The sequence below is a fragment of the Nyctibius grandis genome, chromosome 16 (assembly GCF_013368605.1).
Source record: "Nyctibius grandis isolate bNycGra1 chromosome 16, bNycGra1.pri, whole genome shotgun sequence".
NCBI classification, from domain to species: Eukaryota; Metazoa; Chordata; class Aves; order Nyctibiiformes; family Nyctibiidae; genus Nyctibius; species Nyctibius grandis.
In genome coordinates, this window is record NC_090673.1 from 5,580,362 (window position 1) to 5,603,971 (window position 23,610).

Here is a 23,610-nt window from a genome sequence, read left to right on the forward strand (position 1 = left end):
AACAGCATGGTAACAGCAAAAAAACAACTGGCAGTGTATTTACCTGCTGTTCTGATAATTCTTAGCCTTTAACAGAAAACAGTTGTCAGTCACGGTTGGTTGATTTGTACTTGTAACATGAATATAAGTTATATGAATTATGAATCTTTGTCTGATTCCTGTAGATTGCTCATTTATGAGCAAATGGTGTTGAAAAGGAAACTGCTTCTGCCTTCAGGCGTTTTTAATACATAGCCTCTCTCACTTCATACTGTAAAACACAAATGCATCCATCATGCTGGGATCTTCAGGAGGGGAAGGCGGTGGTTCTGTAAATGTCACGAGAGGGCTGATGCTTTGGCAGAACCTTTTATGATACGAATTGATGAATGGCTTGGTATTTCCAGAAATTTTGCTGACAGTTCTCATGTTCACTGCTTGATATGTCATCAGCTGTTATGCTACAAGTTCATAGAATCGTTTAGGTTGGAAAAGACTCTTAGGATCATCGAGTCCAACCATTAACCTAACACTACCAAGTCCACCAAGTTGCTATAAGCTGTAAGAAGATATGATTACTTCAGGGGCTAGGGCCACACATAGGAATTGGGAGACCCACATTCTTGTCCACAGTCTTGTATCATTTGGATTAAGTCATTCAGGTGTCCACATTCCTGTAAAATGGTACAAATTTCTAGTGATTTCAGTATGACTGAGACAGATAAGCACCCTTGCTCTTTTTGTTGTAATTTCCTGCCTGGAAGATGGACATGGTACACAGAGGTGTCATAAGTATGAATGGGGGAAAGATGAACTCAAGTACAGCAGAAAGTGTCCAGGCAAATATATCAGACTTAAGAGCTTCTGTTTCCAAAGGAAACCCCTTTGATATGCAATAGGAATTGTGTGTTAGAGTCGTGGGTGATGAGGGTAGTGATCTTTAAACACGTGGGGTCTGATGCATGCTTTCATTACTCTGTTTTCATGCTCATTTAGCTCTATTGATTAAAGTGGAATTACACCAGCAGATGATTGGGGTCACACAATAATAAATCAGGTGACTTTGTTTTTCCTTGACAAGTGCAAGCCTGTGACCTGTAAGCAGTGCAGAAACTGATAGTATGTAAAGCCTTACATTGGTTTTATGCTGGATGGAATTCATTTGGCACGCGATTTTTACATATGTTGGATTTATTTGACTACTGTGAAAGGTGTACTTGGTGGCTGCCTATGTCATGTTTTTCCATATAAGATAGTTGCTGATGGTGAAAATAAGGGAAGAAGCAGCTAATCGAAACTAAGCAGAATGGTCTGGAGGTTGGACAAGTGGGATGGTTTGCAAATTCACTGCGATTTGGCACTGTTCAAAAGACAAATACCTTTATTTTGGACTCGTTTGGAGCTTGGGAGGGTTCTGGGTTAACTTTATGTTTTTACAGGTCACGTGCTTTGTTGCATGATGATTTTTGATCATCACAAAGCGGTAAGAAAAATCAGGCAAAGACTCTTTTTGTGAAACTTTAATATCTTTAGCAACAAAGGTCAATCAGTGCATTAAACTTTATCATGTTACGCATTCCTCTTCCATAGGATAGCCCTCACTGATGTTATCACCGTACCAGATGAGTTGTTTTGCCCTCATGGTCACTGAAGTTAGGCGAACACTCTGCCTGCCTTTCGCACACACTGTGCGTGCGTGAGAAGAACTCCTCGCGCTGTTTCAGTTCTTCCCAGCTGTCTAGTGAAGTGAAACTCTCTGTAGTACAGTTCCTCACTTCAACTTCTTGTATTCGCTTGATCTTAGTGTGTCCATGCTCTCATTCCAGTTCTCATCTTCAACCAGGATCTTGCTAGCTGCTTCAAAGCTGAAATTTCAGTTCTACGCTACGCGTGAAGGTCATGCCCCATCCAACTTCCTTTTGAGGTTGTTGAGACCAGATGCATGCGACTGAATTCCCCTTCCCTGTACAAAGGCCTCCATCACCAAGCCACACAAACGAGTTGAGGATCGCCTCTCAGAGTGGTTCAGGGAAAGAACTTGCTTCTGCGGTCATTCTTCGTGCCACCCCAATTTCACCAAAACCTTACTTTAGGGTGGCTGTGGAAGGTGTCAGGTTTGAGCTGGGGGCTCTGCAGTATTACAAAATTGGGTCTTAATCTTGCTTGTCTGTGACAAAAGAAAAGGAGATGATCCCAGTAATGTCAAGAGGGGTACGTGCACTTTACTTCACGAGCATTAACAGTTAATACATTTCCAGGTTGGAAAGGTACTCCAGAGTTGTTCTACTCCCACCCATTGCGACTGTTACTGGTTGTGACAGCAGCTCCTAAGCAGATCAGTTATTCTCTGTATGAGAGAAAGATGACCAGCATTTTGATTGCTTAGGCGAGGGAATCTGCTTCTCCACTTTGTTGTGCCTGCCAAGTTACTCAGCGTGCTTTGTTCTATTTAAAAAAAAAAAAAATCTAGACACTGAGGGGTTTTTGCTACCCTCTTTTTGGGTGACACTTAAGAGGCCTTCTAAGCAAACATGTAGCCAGTGCAGCCCAAGCATTGAGAATTTCCTTTTTTTTTTTTTTTTTTTCTTAAATCTTCACAGGAGATAGCTTGGTTTGGGTCTTCTCTCAACTATGGCTGAGAAAAACCCTCAGTACTGTAGTTTGTCTGGTTAGAAATTGAAGAATTTAATTCCTGGGACAATTCTGATTTAGATCTGTGGTCAGAAACTAGGTCTGACTCACGGTCTCCTCTGGCAGCAGCTGCTCCGTGTAGCTGTTGCTCTTGTCAGCTTTGCAAAAAATGTATTTGGGAGTCATGAACTGTCCATCTTATTACTGCTGCAGCTTTCACCTCTACCTCCACCTCCCTTTGGGGGTAGGCTGGCTCCATACAATAAAGCATGAAAGTCAAGTACAAGCCAAGAGCTTTGCTGCAGACGGAACTGGTGCAGCACTGGGATTCTGTGGTTGGGAGAGAATTTACCTGATGTCAATACATTCCATTTTGTGTCAGGATGGAGGGGAATGGGCAATGAATGCATCCTTATGGGTACTGTGAGGGCAAAAATAGTCTGGTTCTTCATGGTGGAGCGCGTGCGCCCTCCCTGTGCGTATTCACACGGGGGTGTACATGTCAGAGAACTTTCTGTTTCTTGTAGACTCTCAGGTGTTGATGAAAAGTAAATAATTGGAGGAATTCTGCCACGTTCATTCACTCTGAATAGTGCCCTGTTCTGCAAGTGGTCCTGTGGTTTTCAACAGGATTTCTCACGGCATAATGCACTGTGCAGGCGTGAGACAGGATGGCAGGATACGACCCTATCAAGTGCACAATGGATTTTTCCGTGTTGCATTTTGGATGTGCCTCAAGGTCTCTGTGTGTTTGGAGCACAGAGACGTTCCTGCCTTCCAGAAATGACAAACCCAATAGGCAAAGTGGGTAGTAGGAAGAGGAAAAGCGAAACAGTGAGAGGAAGTGATTTGCCAAACTTTGGGTTGACAAGATTCAAACTGAGCTTTCCCCAGCTCTTGTTCTGTGACTGACACACTTCCAGCTTACTGCCAATGTAAGGCTTTACATACTATCAGTTTCTGCACTGCTTACAGGTCACGGGCTTGCACTTGTCAAGGAAAAACACAATAATAAATCAGATGACTTTGTTTTTCACTGCAAGAGTTGTACGGGATTGTCACAGACCGTTTCTATGGAGGGAGGAGGTGTTCTGTTGTGATGGCATCTCTTGGTTGTAGATCAGTGGAAGAGAAGCTTTGTGACAAGGCTGGGAACTAGAAGAGGTATAGGCTAGAGTAGCATGTTCCCTTGTTCTTGTTGAAGGATTTAAAACTACAGACATCTTTTCTTCATACCTTAGGTTTTACTAGTAATGTTGGGTCTCCCTTTGAAAAGCCCACCGGCTGGCTCTCATAGAGCACTTTGTGGCACAGCTGGGCTTTTAAGGGCATGATTAGTCCCCAAGGATGGATTTGAGAGTGGGGTACATGGTCTCCAAACACACAGTTGTACCTGTGTTTGTGCTCACAGAATCCAGGGCCTTCTGGCCTGCTGCCGTGAAGCCAGATGGGTCAGCAGGACTGCTCGAGGAGTTGGCCAGTGTAGCAGAGTGCGCTCAAGGATCCCTGTAGCTTTGCTGCTGTGGAGTTGCCTTGCTAAGCTGTAGGAGTGCAGTGCTGCTCTGCTGAGAGGAGCAAAATGCACAGTTGTCTCTGCCTGAGAAGGAGTTACTTGGTCCTGAGTTACGATTCCCAGTATAAGGACTTAATCTGTCATATGTAGCATGAAACGGCAAGTTACCATCAATAGTACAGCCACAAAGAGTCTTTGAGCTTTATGCTCTTTCTGTCGTTCTGTTGTTACGTCTCCCAGTCGGCCTGGACAGTTAGTTCTGATTGTCCTGTGCAGCTGGTCTGGTCTTTGAAGCCTAAGAAACTCTGTTCTTTATGGTCTGTAACTGGGATTCCTTTGGAAGGCACCATTTCAGGCGGAGACAATTCCAATCGAATTAACATCAGCTTTGATCAGATATTCATCTATCGTGTTTCAGGTTTGACCTAGTTGACAGGTACATGTTAAGAATAACATTCACATGGAAGGTTGCGAAGGAGAACAGGGTTATGCCACAATCTTAAGTAGCAGCACTGATGAACAGCAAAGATAGTCATGTGTTTCATGTCAATGTTCACAGGACTGTCTTATGGTACTCTTGTTACAAATGAGAGTGATAAGACCTCAAGAGCATGTTGCTATTCTTGGAAACAAAGATTTCTTCTCAGGAGACTGTTTCCTGTCTTTGCAGCCGGGAAAAGAAAAACATTTGACAAGGCATTTTGTGAATTGAGCTGGGAAAATTAAGGAAAAAATAATGTTCTCTGATTTCCGTCTCTAGTGTGCTTTAATCACTGGCCATTATTTTAGGAATCGCTTGTAACGAAAATGGAGATAGAGTTGGACTTGGAGGAGGAAGTACTACATTGCTAGGACTGTGTTTATATTGACTATCAATATGAGCTGAGAGTGCCAGTTATAGAATCAAAAGTAATTTTTTTCCCAGTGTGTTATATTTTACCTAGTTTGGAATGAAGCAGCCTTGTCATATATCTCTTCTTTGAAAATTCATAAATAGGATGTTGTCAAATGAACCATGTGTTATGCTTTAACCATAAATTAACTACGATTATTTTTCTGACTATTTCTAATATAAACAGACTGTAGATGTGCAAATCTTAAGTTTAACCATGGAATCAATTGCTGTTTACTTTCTTAAGAAAAGAAGGCTGTCTTGTTACAGCCTTTCTTAAAATGTTTCACGTGGTCAGTTTTTAATACAGCATAAGCAGCCCTGTTGTCATGCTGGTGGTCTGTGTATTTCAGGCAATTATTTCATTTAAAACTGCCCAGGAATTCCTCGGCAAAATTACTGGACTGTATTGTGCTGCATAAGATGCTTTTAACTACATCTTGCTTTTCCACTGCTCCTCTCAAAAGGTCAGAAAGAAGATAAGAGGCATCTTCTAACAAGCTTTTGTTGTCTGCTCTGAGCTGTGTGGCCATGTAAACCCTCTTGCATACCAAGGAAGTTTTGCAAAAATATCCCACTGCTACTTATTGTAACAGCACTGGCAGTAACAGGCGCTGTATTGTAGGTAGCTCCCTCGCTGCTCCCAGTGTTTTGGTCAGCATGGGTGAAATGTGAGCCTGACAAAAGTCAATGAGAGTTTTGTCTTTGATTGCGCAGCAGGCAGGATTTCTCCCCAGCTGCTACAAACACAGTCAGCCTGGTAATGAGGAGAGCACACCGCTTGGGATGCCTTGATTTAAAAAGGAAAACTCGTGCATACAGCGTGTCTTCCTGTGGATTTCCTTCGCCAGGGGAGGTTCAGGTTGGACATTAGGAAGAATTTCTTTTCAGAAAGGGTTATTAGACACTGGAAGGGGCTGCCCAGGGAGGTGGTGGAGTCACCATCTCTGGATGTGTTTAAGAAAAGACTGGACATGGCACTTAGTGCCATGGTCTTGTTGACATGGTGGTGTCAGGGCAACGGTTGGACTCGATGATCCCAGAGGTCTCTTCCAACCTGGTTGATTCTGTGATTCTTCTTCCTTTACTCTGTAGCTGAGTATTCCTTGAGCTGGCAGTTTTTAGAATATAATGAATGTTTTTTAAAAAGTTGATTTAATCCACAGTCTTCATATAAGCAACTTAATACTGTGCTGAAAAGCTCTCGAGTCTTAACAACCCTCATGAGATCCTAATAATCTAGGTTTTAGGTGTCTTACCTTGTGAGCATAGTCATAGATGGAGACATCCAGTCAAAATATGGCTAATTATGGATTGTTCAGAGCACCCTGCGACATCCTAACCGCGTTCTGCTGTAACACCCAGGAAAAAAGGACAGTCGTGGCCATGTAGCCAGTATGGGTTGGGTTTGGGTAATGCTGTTATGTTTTAAGCGATTTAGTAGGTCTAATGCTTGGATAAAATATTTTTCAGGGAAATCTTAAAGTTGGCATGGGGATTACTAGTCTAAGACTCCAAAGTATAGATTAAAAGGTGATTTAGGGAGATCGAGTAATGAACACTAATAAAAACAAAACTTTCACTTTACTGTGTTGTGAATGTGTGCTTCAATTGCTGTGGATACGGCCGAGAAGTCTGGAGGAAACGATGGCGTGGGACCAGCCAGCACCACTGCTGCAAATATCTCACTGGCACGCTTGAAGTGTGATTCATTAATTTGGTATCTTGCTTGTAATCTGAGTTTTAAAATAGAAAGCAAGATTAGGGTGCATTAGTTTGGGCATTCAGTTTGGGGAAAAAAATAGTCTATTCTGTATCAACTACTCTTAAGTTCGTTACTGTGTGCTGCTGAAATGTGTGTGACTAATTAAGAATGTTGGTTTTTCCATATGATTTGCTAAATCATTTGTCGTGTTCCTGTTTGCTGAATCATCAGGTGTAGAAAAACCAATTATTTCATTTGATTAGAAAAAAAAATTCTTTAAATGTGAACTTGTGTCTTGAAACCTTATCAAAGAAGAGCTGATCTTAAAGTTATTTTTGCTGAATTTTGAGGGGGGAGTAAAAGACAGTTGCTGTTTAAGAAAATTTTGAAGTAAAGGAAATGAGTTTGGGGAAGTTGCAGATAGCACAGGGTTTGAGGAAACGGGAGGCTTCCTGTATGACTTTGAGCAGATCACTTAACCATACTGTCTCAGTTTTTGTACCCATAAAATGGGGGCAGTGAAGAAATACAGGTGGTTGGAAGGTACCACTTAGTTACTTTATATAGAAATGAATTTTTGGAAGGCAGAAGTCATCCTTTGAGGGCAAAAGATTTGCAAAAGCAGAAGTGCTGTCAATACATATTACATCTGTTATCACATGTAGCTTTATCTCTGATAACAAGGATATATATATGGGATAATACAACAAGAATTGGGGGTTATAAATATATTTAGAAAATGGATGAACTGAAAAAAAAGCAATATTGCACTGAAATCTCCAAAATGTAATGCACCTGTATTTGTCAGACTGTCACTTGATGTTGGTTCCTTGGTTTCACTATTTAATAATCCTCAGGTTAGTGTGGTGTTATGCTGTGCTTGAAGGCAAGTTGAAGGTTATTGTGATTTTTACGGCAATACAAGTCTATTGGACATGGGGTGACAGAGAATTGCAGTTTTGGGGCTTTTTACTGGTGTGTCTGGTGGAGCCAGAAAGGTGGCTAGGAAATGTCACTGACACGTTTGCTCCAGAAACCTGCCGCTGACAGAGGGAAATACCACTTGCTTTAGTGGAAGATGCAGGAAACCGAGTAGCTGCCAATTATAAAGTGCTTGCAGGCACGTTTTTTTTTTAGCTTTGGCAGTTTGTGACAGGCTAGTGTTCTGAATTTAGAGGTTTTCTACCCAAACAGACTGTTAATATCACGTTGCTTAAGATATATCTAATGTTTGATTGCGTGCGGGCCTGAGAATGCATGAATTCTGGTGAGCTGCAGTGGGATTATCTGGTAATATCAGACCTTTATTTTTCAAGTTTACTGCGTGAAATCATATCTGTATTTGAGTAAAACATCCTAATTGCCAGTAAATAAGGAATATCTCTTCCTATTTGTAGCTTGCTGGATTATTTATTATGCAGGGTGGTTTGTAAGGGGAGCGACCTGTTCTAGCAGTCAGCTGAGGGCTATGTTAAAGTTCCTATTTACAGCTGTGTCGTTGGCTTATGCAATGATCCTGAACGAATTGCGTACCCTGAGGAAGATGGAGGCATAGGGAAGATAGAGGGAGAAACACCTAAAGCATATTAGATCCTCTGGTGAGGAGCATTGTGTAAGGGCTGAGAATGGTTATTTAAACCAACTGCAATTAAAGAGTCTTGCTCCAAAAGGCGTGTCAGGAGAAGTTCCTTGTCGTTCCATCTCATATTTAAAGCTTCTGTAACACCTTAGTGTGTGCATGCACGCACGCACCCAGCATGTGAGAGAAAAGGGTTTCTGGAAGGACCCAAAGAATTGAAAACCTCTTAAGAGAAATGAACAGCTGGCCTCACACACGCAGCCAGTAACTAGGAAGAAGAGAGTTTTATGTTGAGCCTGAATGAAAATCAGGGCAAACATCGGTGTTAGAATGTGCCAATCAAGGGCATCTTGGTAAATTCCATGTAGAGAGAAATTTTAATGTAGAGCTAGTGTTCAGTCAGTAACCAAAGAAATACTCTTCAGCTAAAAGTGCTTCAGATTTCGTCGTATGGGAAACCAATAATTATGAGATACAGTGAACAATACAAGGTAGAATTGCTAAAGGGATTAATTAGCCTTAGTCTAACTAACCACTATAATTGATGCAAATATAAATCTGCAGCCTGCTGAGACATTAGATAGTCATCACCCACCTGCTCAATTTACTAGTGTTGCAGAACACAGCTGTCAGAATAATTTCTGAGTTTTTTTTCTGGAACTCCTTGAGCATAATTGGCTGTTTGTTCTTTTGTTGTTCAGAATGTTTTCTTTTTCTCTTTTCTTTTTCTAAACAGCACTTCCATGATGGCAGAAAGGCACAACAACATATTGAAACTTGCTGGAAACAACTTGAAGCAGTAAGTGGAAACTTCCTTAGATGTGACATTTATGAAAACAGTATAAAAATGAGTTAGAGATGGTTCCAAACATATTTGGAAGAAGAAGGGTGTATAGATAAAAGCTGTAGAAATGGTATATTTAAAACTCTGCTGTCTTAAATACACTGGTAGACATGAAAAAGTCCATTTTAATAATACATTTGGCTGTCTGTGGGATCTGTGTCTATCATGAGTAGCATTTCATTTGATATGACTTGAAAAGTGTGCAAAGCGTTGCTGGAAATGCAGGGTCCCTAAGGGTCCTATTCGCTGTAAGCTGAATAGCTTCATACTGTGTGAATAAATTGAATGGGGCCATCTCTTGAGTAAGGTGCTGTTTCTCAAAACTAAATACATTAGAATTGTCATTCATGTGATGAATGAAAAGTGAGACTGTAAGTAGAGGAGAAGATAGTAATTTTTCAGTAACCAAAACTCCCACTTGCAAATGTATGAATCTTAGTAACTCTTGTTGTGCATTATAAAAATGAGGGAGTTAAGTGTTGGGAGGGAGTGATTTGGTCTACAAGAGCAGAAGAGATGCTAACAGGGGAAAAAAAACCTGAAATACTAGTGATGTTGGTAGAATCAAGCAGCCTGACACAAAAAATGCGTTTCTGGTACCTTTGTTTTTTGAAGTTCTTTGATATGGAAATGTATTCCAGTGTAAACAAATGAGTCCCAAAATCTGACAGTTGTTGCAGCAGATCAGTTTAGGGGCAGGTATTGATTTTAGGTAGATTTTGATATCGTGTTTCTTTCCCATGAGGAAGGCTTCTATTTTTCCTTTTCAGAGTAAAAGGCGGTTTGAACGTGATTGCAAAGAAGCTGATCGAGCACAGCAGTATTTTGAAAAAATGGATGCTGACATCAATGTTACAAAAGCAGATGTTGAAAAGGTAAGCCAGAGGGTGGAGAGACTGTTTGTAAACATGGATGTGATAGGTTTAGTTCCTCAGTCCCGCTGGTAGGATAAACCCTCTGATGCTTGATGCCTCACTTAAGTCAGTCTGTAGGGTAATTAAAAATAGGGAGATCTCTGCAGCGACCTATATTTGCGTAAAAATTCTAACTAGATAGTGTCAGGTTTTTTCAGTAAGGTGATACCAGAGTTTAACATAGCTGACGTAGCTCTAAATGAGCTTATGCAAAATCAGTTTTGACTCCAGAGTCTGCGAGAGTCGAGCTTGTGAGGGCTCCCTCAGGGGTTCTTGCAGTTACCACACATCGGTTGCTCCATGAGCCAGGTAGAACTGAACTTCCTGCCTTTTGAGCAGCACTTCGGTGTCATTGGTTGCAGTGATGTATTACCAGGATTATTGTTCATGATTCGAGTTTTACAGCAGGACAGCTTTTCATGTCATGCAGAATCCTGGAATCCATGCTTGGCACAGATGGTACATAGCTTTTATTTCTCGGTTGCTGCCTGGTTGCAGTCATTTGTAGCTTCTGGACGTTGATCCCCATTCAGTGAAGCTTTTGAACTGATGCTTAATTTTAAACATGCGTTTCTGTTTCAGCATATCAGTCTTGAAATATTTTCTCTCTTTAATTTGATTCAAAATTGGATGTGCAGAAGGATGCTTAAAGTTTAAATGGCCAAGTTCAGTGGTGTACCTGTAACTTAAGGAAGCAATGGAGAAGGAAGAAAGCGTGTTTAAATTGCTTCTTTTTTTGTTGTTACACATCTGCTCAGAAGATGCAGTAACATAGATCAGAAACACCATATTACGATGTGTAAGGGCAGTTTTGTCTTCCCTGAGTTTGGTTCATATAGTAGAAAATAGCCAGAACATTTGAAAAGGTTTGTTTCTTTAAAAAAAAAAAAAAAAAAGGCAACAAAAAAAGCAACCAGTGGGGAAAAAAAAAGCTAAAGCTTGAAATACACGAAACTTTTTATTGCAGGGATAGGAAAGGAAACTGAATTATAGGTAAGGAGTCTTTTCTAGTCCAAGATAGCCCTTGTGAAATGTAGCTTTTGCTCCTCAAGAGATCTGCTTCATTCTATTCTCAGTTAATTCAATCCTGGGAAGCTATCAAATATAAATTTTTCTTCCCATCTGTGGGATCTTAAGATGCTTCTAGTATGCTAAGCATCACGGAAGTTGTGTAGCAGATAGCATCAAGGATGCTATTGGAAATGAGGACAGCAAATGAAAAAAAAGCTCAGAAAATTTCATGGAAGTGCTATTGCATATCAAAGGAAAAAATACCTCTGTGGTCTTGTTATTTGCTTGGCTATTAGTTGTAAATTCACCATGCAGATTTGATCCTTTGTTGCCTTCTGGATTTGCCAGGGCACTTTACAGATGAATGCATGTACAGGATTGTCAAAGATGTAACACCACATGTGGGTTTTTCTGACAGAGGAGGATCATCTCTGCTTTATCTGTATAAAGTGATTTTAGAATACATTTTTTAATAGATAAAATTAGGAATTGCCCTAGATTTTTTTCAAAGCTGAGGCCATGTCAAAGGGATAGAGAGACATGACTTACTGTTTGAAATAGAGAGCTGAAACTTCTTCTATATCCATTTCTACGGCTGGCCTTTTCTGGTCAGAGTGAAAGGCTGCATATTGTTGGTATATCAATCTGATGGCATTAGGTAAATTCTGTGAAGCAATCCCTACCCTGGTGCTCTTTCTCTGTAAAGTGAAGCAGAGGGGCTTCCCTTCTAAATTTCACTAGCTTTTTATTGTATGTGTTTGTAAATTATTTATTGCAAAATGAGGCTCAGTGGTATCTTGAAAGGGAAAAAAAAAAAAATCTGTGGCAGTTATGCGTGTTGGGTAATCTCTGGAGAAGGCATTAGTCGACTTTCCAGTCAGTCAGCGGAGTAGATGGAGAAGGAAAAGGTTATCAAAACGAGTGGAATGTGAAATAATATTACCGAACAGAGAGAACAGTGTTTTCCAAGTGCATGTGCTAAACTGGGTTCATCCATGTCAGGCTGTGAATAATGCCCTTTCTTTGCTTCCCTCTGCCCGTGTGACTGGGACCGCTCTTACATAACTCCCAAGTGCAAAATAGGATATTGTTTAACCGAGCGCTGCTGGTCGGGGCAGCTCACGCCGACTCGCTCAGGGAGACACAGAAACTGCTCAGCTTCAAATGAAGCAATACGATGACTTTTACCTTCTCCCTCTATTGCAGTGGTTCTGATTTCTCTTGCCCCTTATGGCTTGGCTGCTGCACTCCTACTCCCAAAAGCTCCCAAAAATCTGTCTGGCCAGGAGAGCAGACAATTTGGCTGTGTTGAGAGCCAGTGCTATTCACTTTGGCGGAACAAGGTGCTCTTCAAGCAATGGGATCGGTTGCCCTCATTTCCTCGGCTTGAGATTGACACTTTGTCTCCTTTAGGTTGTACCTGCAAATATGAGCAGACACTAGAGCTATTTTTTTGCATCATGCATTATAGAGTAATAGAATTAAAATTCTGCAGTGATCACAATGACACATGCAATCAAAAGAATATATAGCTGCAATTCCCTGATGCGCCTAATGCTAAGCTGTATGAGGCTCTGACATGCCCGCACCTCTCAATCTTTCAGTCCTTGTAGGCTTTGACAACTGCAGCAGGAAATTCTGTGACAGAGCTGCCAGCTAGCAGCACTTAACCTGGCCTTGCCTAAGGGATAACTCTTGGTATTACAGTTTGCTAGGAGTAAGTAACCAGAATAGTGGCAGAGAAGCAAGTGAAGAGTTACTTCCCTCGTTTCTCCAGGACTGTTTCACGAAGGGCCTCAGGTGTGTGCTTAGAGGCAGGGCTGGATGTGCAGTTGGGGTGTCTTGCACCTAGGTCCAAACTCCTTCTGTAGGACCAGCTCAGGTTTGATATGCAGAAGGCACGCGTGCCACTGTGCCACTTCTGTGGCCAGTACGGGCTCGATCATCTTTGCAGCTGGCCAGTCAGGTAGTTGACCTCAGAGAGAGCAGGGTGTTTAGCTTTGTTTCCTCCCATCTCCTTTTTTTTGGTGGTAGGAACATGAACCAAAAAGCTGTGTTCAGTCTCTGCACTGGTCATGGTCTTTATGCAGGAATCAAAGGAGAGTGGATTAGGGCCCTTGAGCTCCCTTCCTGTGTTTGCCCTGAGCCTCTAAATTACCAGCAGCCGGCATTTGCAGAGAGATGTTTAAGTGTCAACACAAAGTGCAGTTTGGCACAAAGGTTTTGTCAGTTCAGTTTAGCAGAGTCAGGGTAGGAAGCTGACTGTGCTGCAGAAAGCTGGACTCTGAAAATATCCTTATAAACCAAGTGATGCAATATGCTGATGCTAATACTGGGAAGCCTTGTAGTTATCACTGTAAGCTTAAGCTTCATTTGGATCGCAGGGGGCTGTGTGCTTTAAAGCAGTTCTCTTTCAAAAACCACAGTGGAGCCGCTTCAGTTTTTTGACCATTTGGGGAAATGGTCTCTGCCACCAGCGCAGAGCAGTGTACATATAAGGAAGCGCTCTATTGTTTGCTCCTTCTCTTTAGAGCTGCAATCACTAAAAAGCTGACATCTTTATGGGATAATGTGGTACCCAGTGGTGCCTTTGCAGACTCCTTGCAATTAAAAAAAAAAAATCAGGTGGCTTTTCTAAAGGTTTATTTTCAAAGTAGACTTTTCAGAATGTGTTTTTCAAGGGGAAGTGGCTGAGGGCAGCCATGGGAAGGGGTGACTGCTTTGCCTCTTGATTTGCACAGCAGTTGAGGGGGAGGACAGTGGTTTGAGGTGTCAGGCAGATTCTGTCCCTTTGAAAAGTAGCACGGTCGTGTGTTGGTGTCCTGCATAACAATTTTGCCAGAAAACAACTTCAGCTTTGAGCCGTAAGAAATGAGCTGTGCATGAGTTCCCAGAACTGCTGTCCTGAAGTCGGGGCTCATCACCTCATTCTGATTTTTGTTCCTGTTATGTCAGGAGGGTTCCACCTTGAGTGGTTTTGAGATTAATGTAAATGTGTTGTGGGTTTGGAAAGACATAAAGTACAAATTTGAGCCCAACTCTCCTAAATCAATAAGCTTCTGATACTGCTAAAAACATGAGGTGCATATTTTGTTTTGGTGTGGGTTTTTGATTGACTTATCTTTAGTACGTCTTCAACTAGCACCCAGAAAGGAGGAGCTTGTATTAAGATTTTATTTGTATCCTGTGACATTCAGACATCTTCTCTGGGGCAGTGGGGGTTTCCTACTGAATTTGCTTTCTTACATGCTTACAGCTGCTTGAGCTTGTTGCAAGTTAGCTGTCAGTTTGAAATCAAAATTACTCCAAAATTTTCCAAACTTACATGCAAAATTATTATTACAGAATTATCATTCCATTCCTTCCTCTCTTCTCTGCACAATCCTATGTAATATCTAAAAACAAGAGAATTGAAAAAGTTGATAGTTCTATTCATGTGCTGACTCTGAGATACTTATGAGTTTTAGATGTACTGGCCTTTTTTTGTTTGGTTGGTTTTGTTTTGGTTTTGAAGTGGAGAAACTGAGGGAAATAGAAGTAATCTCAAGTTTATTGAAATCTCTAGGAGCTTTTCCCAGTGAAATGTGACTTTCAGATAGGTTATGTCTGCTGTATCCAAGACTTCAGGAGTCCCAGAAGAGCTTAACATTTGCATAAAGGCATAAAATCTCATAATACGATATCACCATGACGTTAATTTTCTAGATTGTAAATATAACTACTGATGATACAGACGTTTCATGCTTGAAGTTTCCTTTTCTCTTCTTTTATGCCACGTTCCCTGGGTGCTCACCATCAATTTCAATGCAATGCACAGAGTCTGTGTCTCCCTCCTTACCCATAGCAGACATGTCCTCTTACATTGCCTTTGGTAGCCGCGAGCTGAATCCCTGGCAAAGTCTTACGGGACATAGATGTGGAAATACTGCTACTTAGAAAGATTCTTGGAATAAGCTGATCTTCCTGCCTGTGCACACGCAGTTATGCTGTCAAGTGGTAAACTGCTTTTCCAGCCTGTAGGCTGCTGCGCTGCGGGATGCAAATCTCTTAATTAAGAATTTACACACCCTTACAATGAAGGGTGCACTAAGCTATTTTTACTTGGGCTCTGGAGAAATATCTGATCTGTCTTTCAGCACTGTCCTGCTTACACCGTTTACAGCACGCTTTGTCGGAACAGCAGTCAAGTCACGACGGAGCTGGATGCAGGGTGCATTGCTAAAACCCCACAGACAAACCATAGAGGAACGTCTCCAGCTTCGTGCTGTGTTGTTGCATTGTGCGTCACTGAGGTTTTAGTCAATTAAGACTGTCAGCAGTAAACTCTGCAGCATGACCTGAGATCGTGGGTGCCTGCCTTCTGCAGACTGTAACTGCTTAATGGGCCTAATTTTTCAGGAGATGCTGAGTCATCTGCACTGTTGTATCCCCTCCTTCTGCCCACCTCTAGGCACCTACTGGCATAATAAACTTCTTAGCATTTTGGAAAATGTAGTGCCATGCAAAGGTAATGTTAGAAGGTGGACAAACTCTACAGTGTTTGTGTCATTAACATGGTGAATACTTATTGCACTGAACAGTTGCAGAGGCTTTGCTTTTCCTATACTCTGCTGTGGATTTATAAAAGTGCAGCAGCAGCGTCTCAGTGAAATACGCAGGCGAGGTGCATAAGCCTCAGTCCTGAATATAGTGCAAGAAGGCCTGGCCTGTGCATTTCTTATTTCAGAGTTGGATTTTGCATAAGGTTTCCCCATGTTCTCTGCGTGGTGGTGAGTTTTACATACTTCGATTAGGCAGCTGCTTTTATTTTGCTCCACAGATGGAGCTGGCTAAACCCTTCTGTGTCTTTGCTTATGACGTGGGTCAAATTTCCCATCAATTCAACTGCAGTCTTTTCTTGGCAAAGTGATTTAAGGCAATTAGATTCACACTAACGTTATTTCTCTGGGTTATGCAGACCCCAGTCTCCTTCCTGAATGGCTTCCTTCCTAATGGATGCTGCAGTGTGTGTGAACGTAGGGAGTCCCTCAGGACAGTCGTTTGCATTTCTGGAAGAGTAAGCCTTGTTTACAACCTGCTGTCTGTGACACCGCACATAGCAGCTGTTTCCCTTTTGGAATCATGACTAATTTAGGAGTTTTCATTTCTAGTCAATAAAGAGTTAATGACTGCACCAGGAGTGGCTGGAAAACTTAATAAATATCCATACGTATTCCACGTATACACAGTGTTTGGTGTTGAGATCAATGAATAGAAGCAGCAGTCAGTTTTAGTGTAAAATAAGCAAATCCATCTGAGCTTACATTTCCTCTTAGCAGTGCTCCTGCAGTAATGCTCTATTTAGCAATTTGAGTTTCGTAACAATACAGCTCTATTGGGAGGGAGATTGCTGAAGGAGCAAACAAGTTAGGGAGGGAAAGAGGGTGTGAAGGGGAGGCTTAAGAGCAACTTCTGCATTAAGGATCAACTGCAGTTTGAATCAGAAGTGTAAGAAAACCAGCGTTCTTGGCTAATGCAAAGCAAATAGTTTATGCTATATACAGTTGGAAAGCTTGTTTGTAGTCATTTGTACTCTGTCAAAGTAGTAGAAGTGATATCTTCACCTGTTTAAGAACTGAGGGAAAATAAAGCAGTTTAAGTGAATGCACTGTACCCATAAAGTTGGGTTTTAAGGCTAGCAAATTCATGCTGGTAACTTTTCTTCAACCTTGACTATCCATTCTCCATTGGCTGTGTTTGTAAATTCTCTCTTGGAGAGCGATGACTAGAACCGTGCCCAGTATTCAAAGTATGAGCTAAGCTATTATACAGTCTTGAAATAATTTCCATTATTTATATTCGATACTTACATTTATACACCAAAGAATTTAATTGCTTATGTTAGTACAACTAAACAAATCTCAAGAAATCATTTGAACATTGTTGGCCACTGCTCCAAATACATCTTTTCTTGTTCCCTCCTCCCTCAAGCCCACATAGCCTTCCACCCACCGTGAACACCTCATTCTTTTGTAATAAACTTTTATTAGGTAACCTCGTGGAACTGCATTTCTCTGAGCTGTTGGCAAGCTACTGGATGTTAGTAGGGGGTTGCAGTTTGGTCACCCAGAGAGTTGGAATATTTAGCATTCGTGACATGAGAATGGGAGTGTGAGGAGGCAAACTTTGGGATTCAGGGCAGTTATTTCATTAGGGCCTTGGGGCAGTGTGCTGAGAGGTGCTTCTCTGGCACATGTCGTGGTGGCACTTACTGCTGTTCTTAAGTCTTATCTAACAATCCTCTTATACAACCTTTAGACTGCTCTGAACGCTTTTCAGACCCAATTGAGGCGATTGATTGGACGTGATAGAAAAGAAAAAGCGATACACTTGTTTTATAACTGGGAAATACAGCACTCAAGTTTGTGCAAGGGAGTCTGCAGCGGAACTGAAGTCTAAAGCCAGGCAACCGAAGTCTTGGGCTCATTCTCTTAAGTAAAATTTCAAATAACCTCTAGCTGTCGGACCCCATTAATCATCAAGCAACCGTGCCTTTAGTCATGCCGCAGGACTGGTCCTATGAGTATAGGACTGATACAGTTAGGTGAGTCCTTGTTGCAATACAGGTTTGTTTTCTTTTCAGTAGTGCAGCCGTGACCAGAGCAATTCAAGAGCTGTGCTAGAGCCTCATGCAGCGTTACTGTATGTGTTACTGTCCCAGCTCCATTAATTTGGTCCATCTTTCTCGTTAGAGCTTCAGTGATGTTTCGTTGCTATAGTATTCTCTCTTGTTAGTGAGCACTTCTATAGTCTGGCACAATTATATGCAGTGCAGCTGCACTAGATAACAATTCCTGAGATCTGGTGATGAAGACTTTTCCATCCCCTGTCAGCGGTTTGCTCATTTGTGTATTATATTCAGGCAAAGATTTCAGGGATCCACAGATTCTCAGATTTTTTCCCACCTCTTCTAATGTTAGAAGTAAGGATTTTTCTCTTTATTTTTTTCCTGCTTGTTATTTTGCATTCCCCATTCTACCTTCCTGCTTTCAGGAAAGCAGATTTCAAAACCTTTTTCTGCTTGCCAGTTCAGAGAAACCAAACTGGTTATTGTAAAATAGTAAACAATGGAGCTTGATTTGGAGGCTGTGTAAATCAAAGCCTGAAATCCTGGCTCTGTTTTGAAGTCCATGGCAGAATTCCCACTGTTATTAATGATTCTGCAAATGCTGCCAGTGTTGTTGCTACCAAGAGGCGCCCCGCTGCATTTCGTGATGGTGCCCGCTCGTAACAGAGCGCGGCTCTGTGAGGTTGTCTGTGGAGGGAGGACCAGAGCCTGCAGCTGAGAAATCTGTGAGCAATTGAAAGCATTCCTGAAATTGGTGAAGTGTTTCTGAGTCTGCCTTTATCATTAAGTTATTTTGAAGGGATTGGGTAGTTGAGGGGGGGTAGGGGTGATTTTTTGTGTTTGCATTTTAGTCTGATCTTGGATTTACCAAAGATGGATCTATTTTGGCAGGCAGTGGCCTGGCAGTGATGCATCTCACATGCTGTCTGGGTTTATAAAAAAATAGGGGGGGGAGGGGGGGGGGGTGCGGGAATGGGAGAAAAGAAAGAAGAAAGAAAACTACACCAAAGTTTTGACTGGAAACTCTGCCATTCTGGACAAGAGTCACTGCTGAGAAGTTGAACTGTTTCACTTAGTGTGGATCAGCTGAATAGCAGCCAAAGCTTTTTTCTGCCCTTTTCAGTTATTCATATCACTCCCACCATAACAGCCTTGAGGAGCTGCATTTTTTGTCTGTGTAAACTGAGAAGACAGTGTGTCTATTGACCCTCTTGCTGTTTCTGGAATGTATCTTAGAAAATTGCTCTCAGCAAAATATCCTCCATTCTTTTCTGTATCGGTGACTGAAACGGCAGAAAGTGTACTTGTGTTTTAAAAATTTGTCCTACATTTAATCACCAGTTGCCTTTCATATTGAACCGGATTTTGGGGGGAGAAGGTGTATGCAAGTAACACTATACAAGGATTTATTTTTTTAATTCTCTAAGAGGCAGCATGTAATGCATAGCAGCTTACTAACATTTCCTCACACTTTCAGGATCGACAGTGCCCATCATGAAGATGTCCGTGTCCCCTTTATCCATTAAATTTTCCTTTTCTGACTGCTAGCATTGATTTCAGATCAGTATATAAAGCTTTACTGGTACTGCATGTTTTCAAGGACTACGGAGAACTTTCCCTGTCTGTAACTCTATTGTCTCTTTCTGATACGCAGTGATTACTTAAGTTGCATCATATTGCTTAATTGCAGGATTTTCCAAGCAGGTGATGAGTAGGTTCAGACTAAATATATCTCCCTAACACTGGTTACTTCAGAGTAAAAGGGTTGCAGGGTTAGCTTTCTTCTAATTTCTTATTTTTGTAGAGGAAAGAAATACTTCGTAAGTACTTCAGTCATTAAAGATCTCAGAGCATCAATGTCCCACCCTGGTGTCCATCACTTAGCTCGAACATGCTGTCTCTGTATTCCTGGTGGAGTCATTTAAACATCTGGAACTAACTTTTGATGCTGTTTGAAAGTCTGGTTTTTGCAACTCAGTGGTTAGGTAGAAAATCTGCAGGAAATGTGGTCAAAATAATCTTGAGAGCATAGTGTTTGTTTTTTTCCTGCTACCTTGTAGCAGAGAGAGAAGCCGTAGCGTGTGTTGCAAGTTCGTGTGGCTATTGACTTTACTGTTGTTGTTCACATAATGTAAGTGCTGTTGAGGCCTGATTTTGCTCTGTTTTGTTTTTTAAAAAGCGCTGAAGTCAGCCACAGTTCTACTGATTTTTGAAAATCAACAGTTTGAAAGTTACTACTGCCCTGCAGTTAGCTACTGCCCTACATTCTCCCCCATCAACTAGCAAGGCTGTCTAAAGGAAAGAAAAAAAGATGGGTTTTGATTGTGTTTAATGGCAATTCTGTGTAGGTTCTGTGAGAGAAGAGGTCATACATCATAGGCCTTACCTGCTGCTAGTGTGCTTTTAACTAGTTCAGTATATCAAAGCTACACTTCCTTTAGCTGGAGTTTTCTTTCATAGTTATAGAAAACAATCCTCTGGTGCGACTGTGTTTAAATCTGATTGCCATGGTGGTGGAGACATGAAGGTTAATGGTGGTGCAGATACTGGGCTGTCGTTCGTTCTTGGGAGGGCTTTTCTTGATGAGACGTGCATTGGCGCATGTGACCTTTTGGTTTTGTTGCTGTCATATGAGTTCAGAGAAGAACTGCCTTACAGAAACAGACTTTGGAGAGGAGGCAATGTGTATATACACTGTGCACGTTTATTTGGGGACAGAAAGATTCTGGGTTCTGGGAGGTTCTGGGAGGGCAGCATGCAAAATCTCTCTGTCTTTTGCAAATGTGTGCAGCAGTGTGCATTTGAAAGCAAACTGCTTTTCTTCTTCTCAAGTGTATATACCCTTTTCTGCTTTTTCATGATGCCAAAAGGTGACCTCATTCCTCCTTTCAAGAGGGGAGGGGATTTTTTGTGGCATTACAAGTACCTAGCCTTGACATCTCTTACAATTGAATAGTCTGGCAGTCTGAAGATGATCTGGATCATGGTTTCACGTGGGTGCTGGAAACGTGAGCTCTTAATCATCCCTGCCCAGTTAAAGGAGAGAGTATGTTGACTGAAAGCTGCATCACAGAATTATCCTCTTATATGTGAAGTCGTGGTCTGGTTTTCCAGAGACCAATTACTCCAGAGCCTTTCCTCCCTAAAATACTGTTCAGAGCAAATACTTTAACATTAACTCTAAGCAGCCCAAAAAAAAACGTTCTCTGAAGCTGTTTGCATGCACAAGTGATCAGTAAAGAAGGCAAGAATTTATTTTCTGTTAAGCTCAACTATAAATTACTCCTGAAATAGTTGCTGTGACTCTGTGCAACTCCAGGCCACGCATCCATTACTCGGAATGTGACACTTAATGTCATCAGCCCATTTTTATCATTCTGTGCTCCAGCAGAGTGCAGGAACCTAGCTATAAAATAGAATTCTGTTAATACTAGAAGTCATGGTGTTACAGTAAGTGACATACTCAAATGAAGTAACAAAAAAATTGTAGACTTTCTTCATATTTTTATTTTAAGATCCAAATACCTCATTGGAAAAATATTTAAACTGTTTGAAGCTTGCCAAATGCATTAAATGGCCAGGAGAAACAAAACATCACTGGGGCTCTCACACAAAAATTCTTGGTTTTGGAATGTACCCAATCTTACTTACTCATCTGCTGCCTCCTCTGATTTGGGGCCAGTTAAGATAATTTTGGAAACTGACCATCTACTCCTGTATACATTTAGCTCAGAGTTACTTTGCTCATAACTGACCAATGAGCTTGCTCTTGAAAATGAACTCTCATGGCTTAATGTTTGCTGGATCTGCCTGGAAATGTGTAATAATGGATTTATTGTTTTTCTGCCTCAACAATAGAGTCAAGGGACAAATTCCTGAGTTGCATTATTTAAACAAAATAAATAAAAGAGAAGAGACAGCTGTATGAGTGGGACTGGGGCTGTTGTAGAAGTCAGCTCAAACAATGGGTTGCTCTTAGGTAGATGAAGAGAATGGGCCTCACAAATGGATATTGATCTGTAGCAGCTGGGACTTGAGGAAGGGGTTGGGAGACAAGCGGACACTACTCTTACAGCTGTCCGCCTTTCCATGGCTGACTTTGTTTTGCTGGTAAATTTGTGTTTGTAGCACAAGACTATATTGTTTTCCACTCATATTTAGTGTAGCTATATATGAGTGTGTTGATGATAAAGTTTAATAAGCTATATAGCACATGGGCGGAAAAAATGATTGATATGGCTTCTGGAAACTTCCCTGCAGCAGGTAAATTTTCTGAAGTTATATGTGCATCCTTTAAGGAGTTAGTGGACAGTTAAAACTCCTGGAGAACAAGCGAAGTTGAAAGTATGTCCTTTTTTTTTATTGTTTATTTATTTGGTTATAGTTGCAGTCTCTTCCATTTCATGCTACTGTTTCATCTTCTGTTAGGCACACAGTGCCCAGCATTTTCTCTTTGTGCATGAATTATTTTTGTAGAAAGAATGTGAAGGGGATCTAGGAAATTCCTACAACTGACCGTGCTTGCAAAAGAAATAGCTGAAGTGAGGTGAAATAAATTATTAGGTGAGATGTGCGAGCTGGACAGATGGGAGGGAAGCCTATTTCTTTGCAAACTGATATTTGAAACCTTCTGGCAGGATTTGTTACCTTCCAGTTATGATTATTAAAATATTCCATGATTTGGTATTTCATGGATTTATTGTCGGGAAACTATTGTCTGCTTGGAACAGTTCAAAAAAATAACCCCGTTTTTAATGGGAGCCCACTTAGAATATGCTAAAATTGTTGTGCTGTTTTCCCTGAAACACACAGAAGTCCTTTAAATAATTTTTAAAGCAGTCTTTCTTTCTCCTTTCTTAAAGGGATTATTCTGAAGTTGAGAGAGTGGAACACAATATTTTCTGGACACTCACAGCACTGTTCCAGGGCTAGGTAGCAGCAGAGGGTGAGGAGGCTCCGTGGGTGGGATAGTTCAGATTTGCAAAGCCAAATCCTGGGCTCACTCGGATCAATGGCAGAGCTCTCCCTGGAGCAAGCATTTGGTCCACAGCCGTGGGGCTGCGTGGGAGCAGGGTGAGCAGCAGAGCTCCGGCAAAGTGGGAGAGAGGGGAGCTTCAACACGTGGATGCAGGACAGGGGGTGAAGGCATATGGGTGCAGGGAGTTGGGTAGGAAGGGAAGAGAAGGAAGAGCTGCTGTGTGAGGGCCAACAGCAAGGAAAGAAAAGGCAACTAAAATAAACAGATGGGATAGGGAGTAAGGGAATAATATTGGGCAGTGAAGCAGATAACAGAAGGCCTTGGGAAGCAGAGTTGTAAGGGGAGGAATCTGAAAATATAAAGGGGTCACTCAGGGACAGATTGTTCTAGGGAAAGAAGTTAATTGCCCAGTACTCTGCTATGCTGGGTAGCAAAGCACATCATCTGTGTGGGTAAAAATAGGAAGGGAGTCGTGTCTCAGCTGCTGCTCAGGCTCCCCTTTCCTTGTGCACTCCATGCCAGCGCTGTTCAAGGAAGTGCAGACGAAGTGCAGAGAGCACAGTGGGGGCGTGAGTTAAGATGTTTTGTCACAATTACGTTGGCTAAGGCATGTGAAATGAGACAAAACCATGTTGGGTTCCCCAAAAAATGCTGCTAGCCCACGGGTAAGTAGTTCATTAGAGAAAAGCTGGTGCCATCCAACGGGGCATACGGTGGAGCAAGAAGAGTGTCCACACGCGCACAGAAAACGTGTGTGCCTGTCAAGTGGGCTAGTAGAGGGGCAGACTTGTTTCGGTGGTTTATATTCAGTAGGAACAGAGGTTGTTCGTGGAATGCAAAATGGTTCATGGAAATAGTGTGTTGTAACACAAGAAAAGAACAGCAGCAGCGTGCACGCTGCGGGCTTACGCTTGACATAGATGAACTGTTTCACAAAATAGGAGTAAACCAAAAGCT

At 41.7% G+C, this 23,610-nt stretch overlaps 1 protein-coding gene across 15 annotated transcripts in view; it reads left to right on the forward strand.

The window, feature by feature from the left end:
• Positions 1-23,610, forward strand: part of FNBP1 (formin binding protein 1) — a 97,428-nt gene that overhangs the window by 39,880 nt on the left and 33,938 nt on the right. For all 15 annotated transcript variants that reach the window (XM_068414180.1, XM_068414177.1, XM_068414178.1 and 12 more), the window contains exons 5-6: positions 9,036-9,098; positions 9,914-10,018. In XM_068414180.1, the coding sequence (XP_068270281.1) occupies positions 9,036-9,098; positions 9,914-10,018 (168 nt within the window). The remainder of the gene's footprint in view (positions 1-9,035; positions 9,099-9,913; positions 10,019-23,610) is intronic.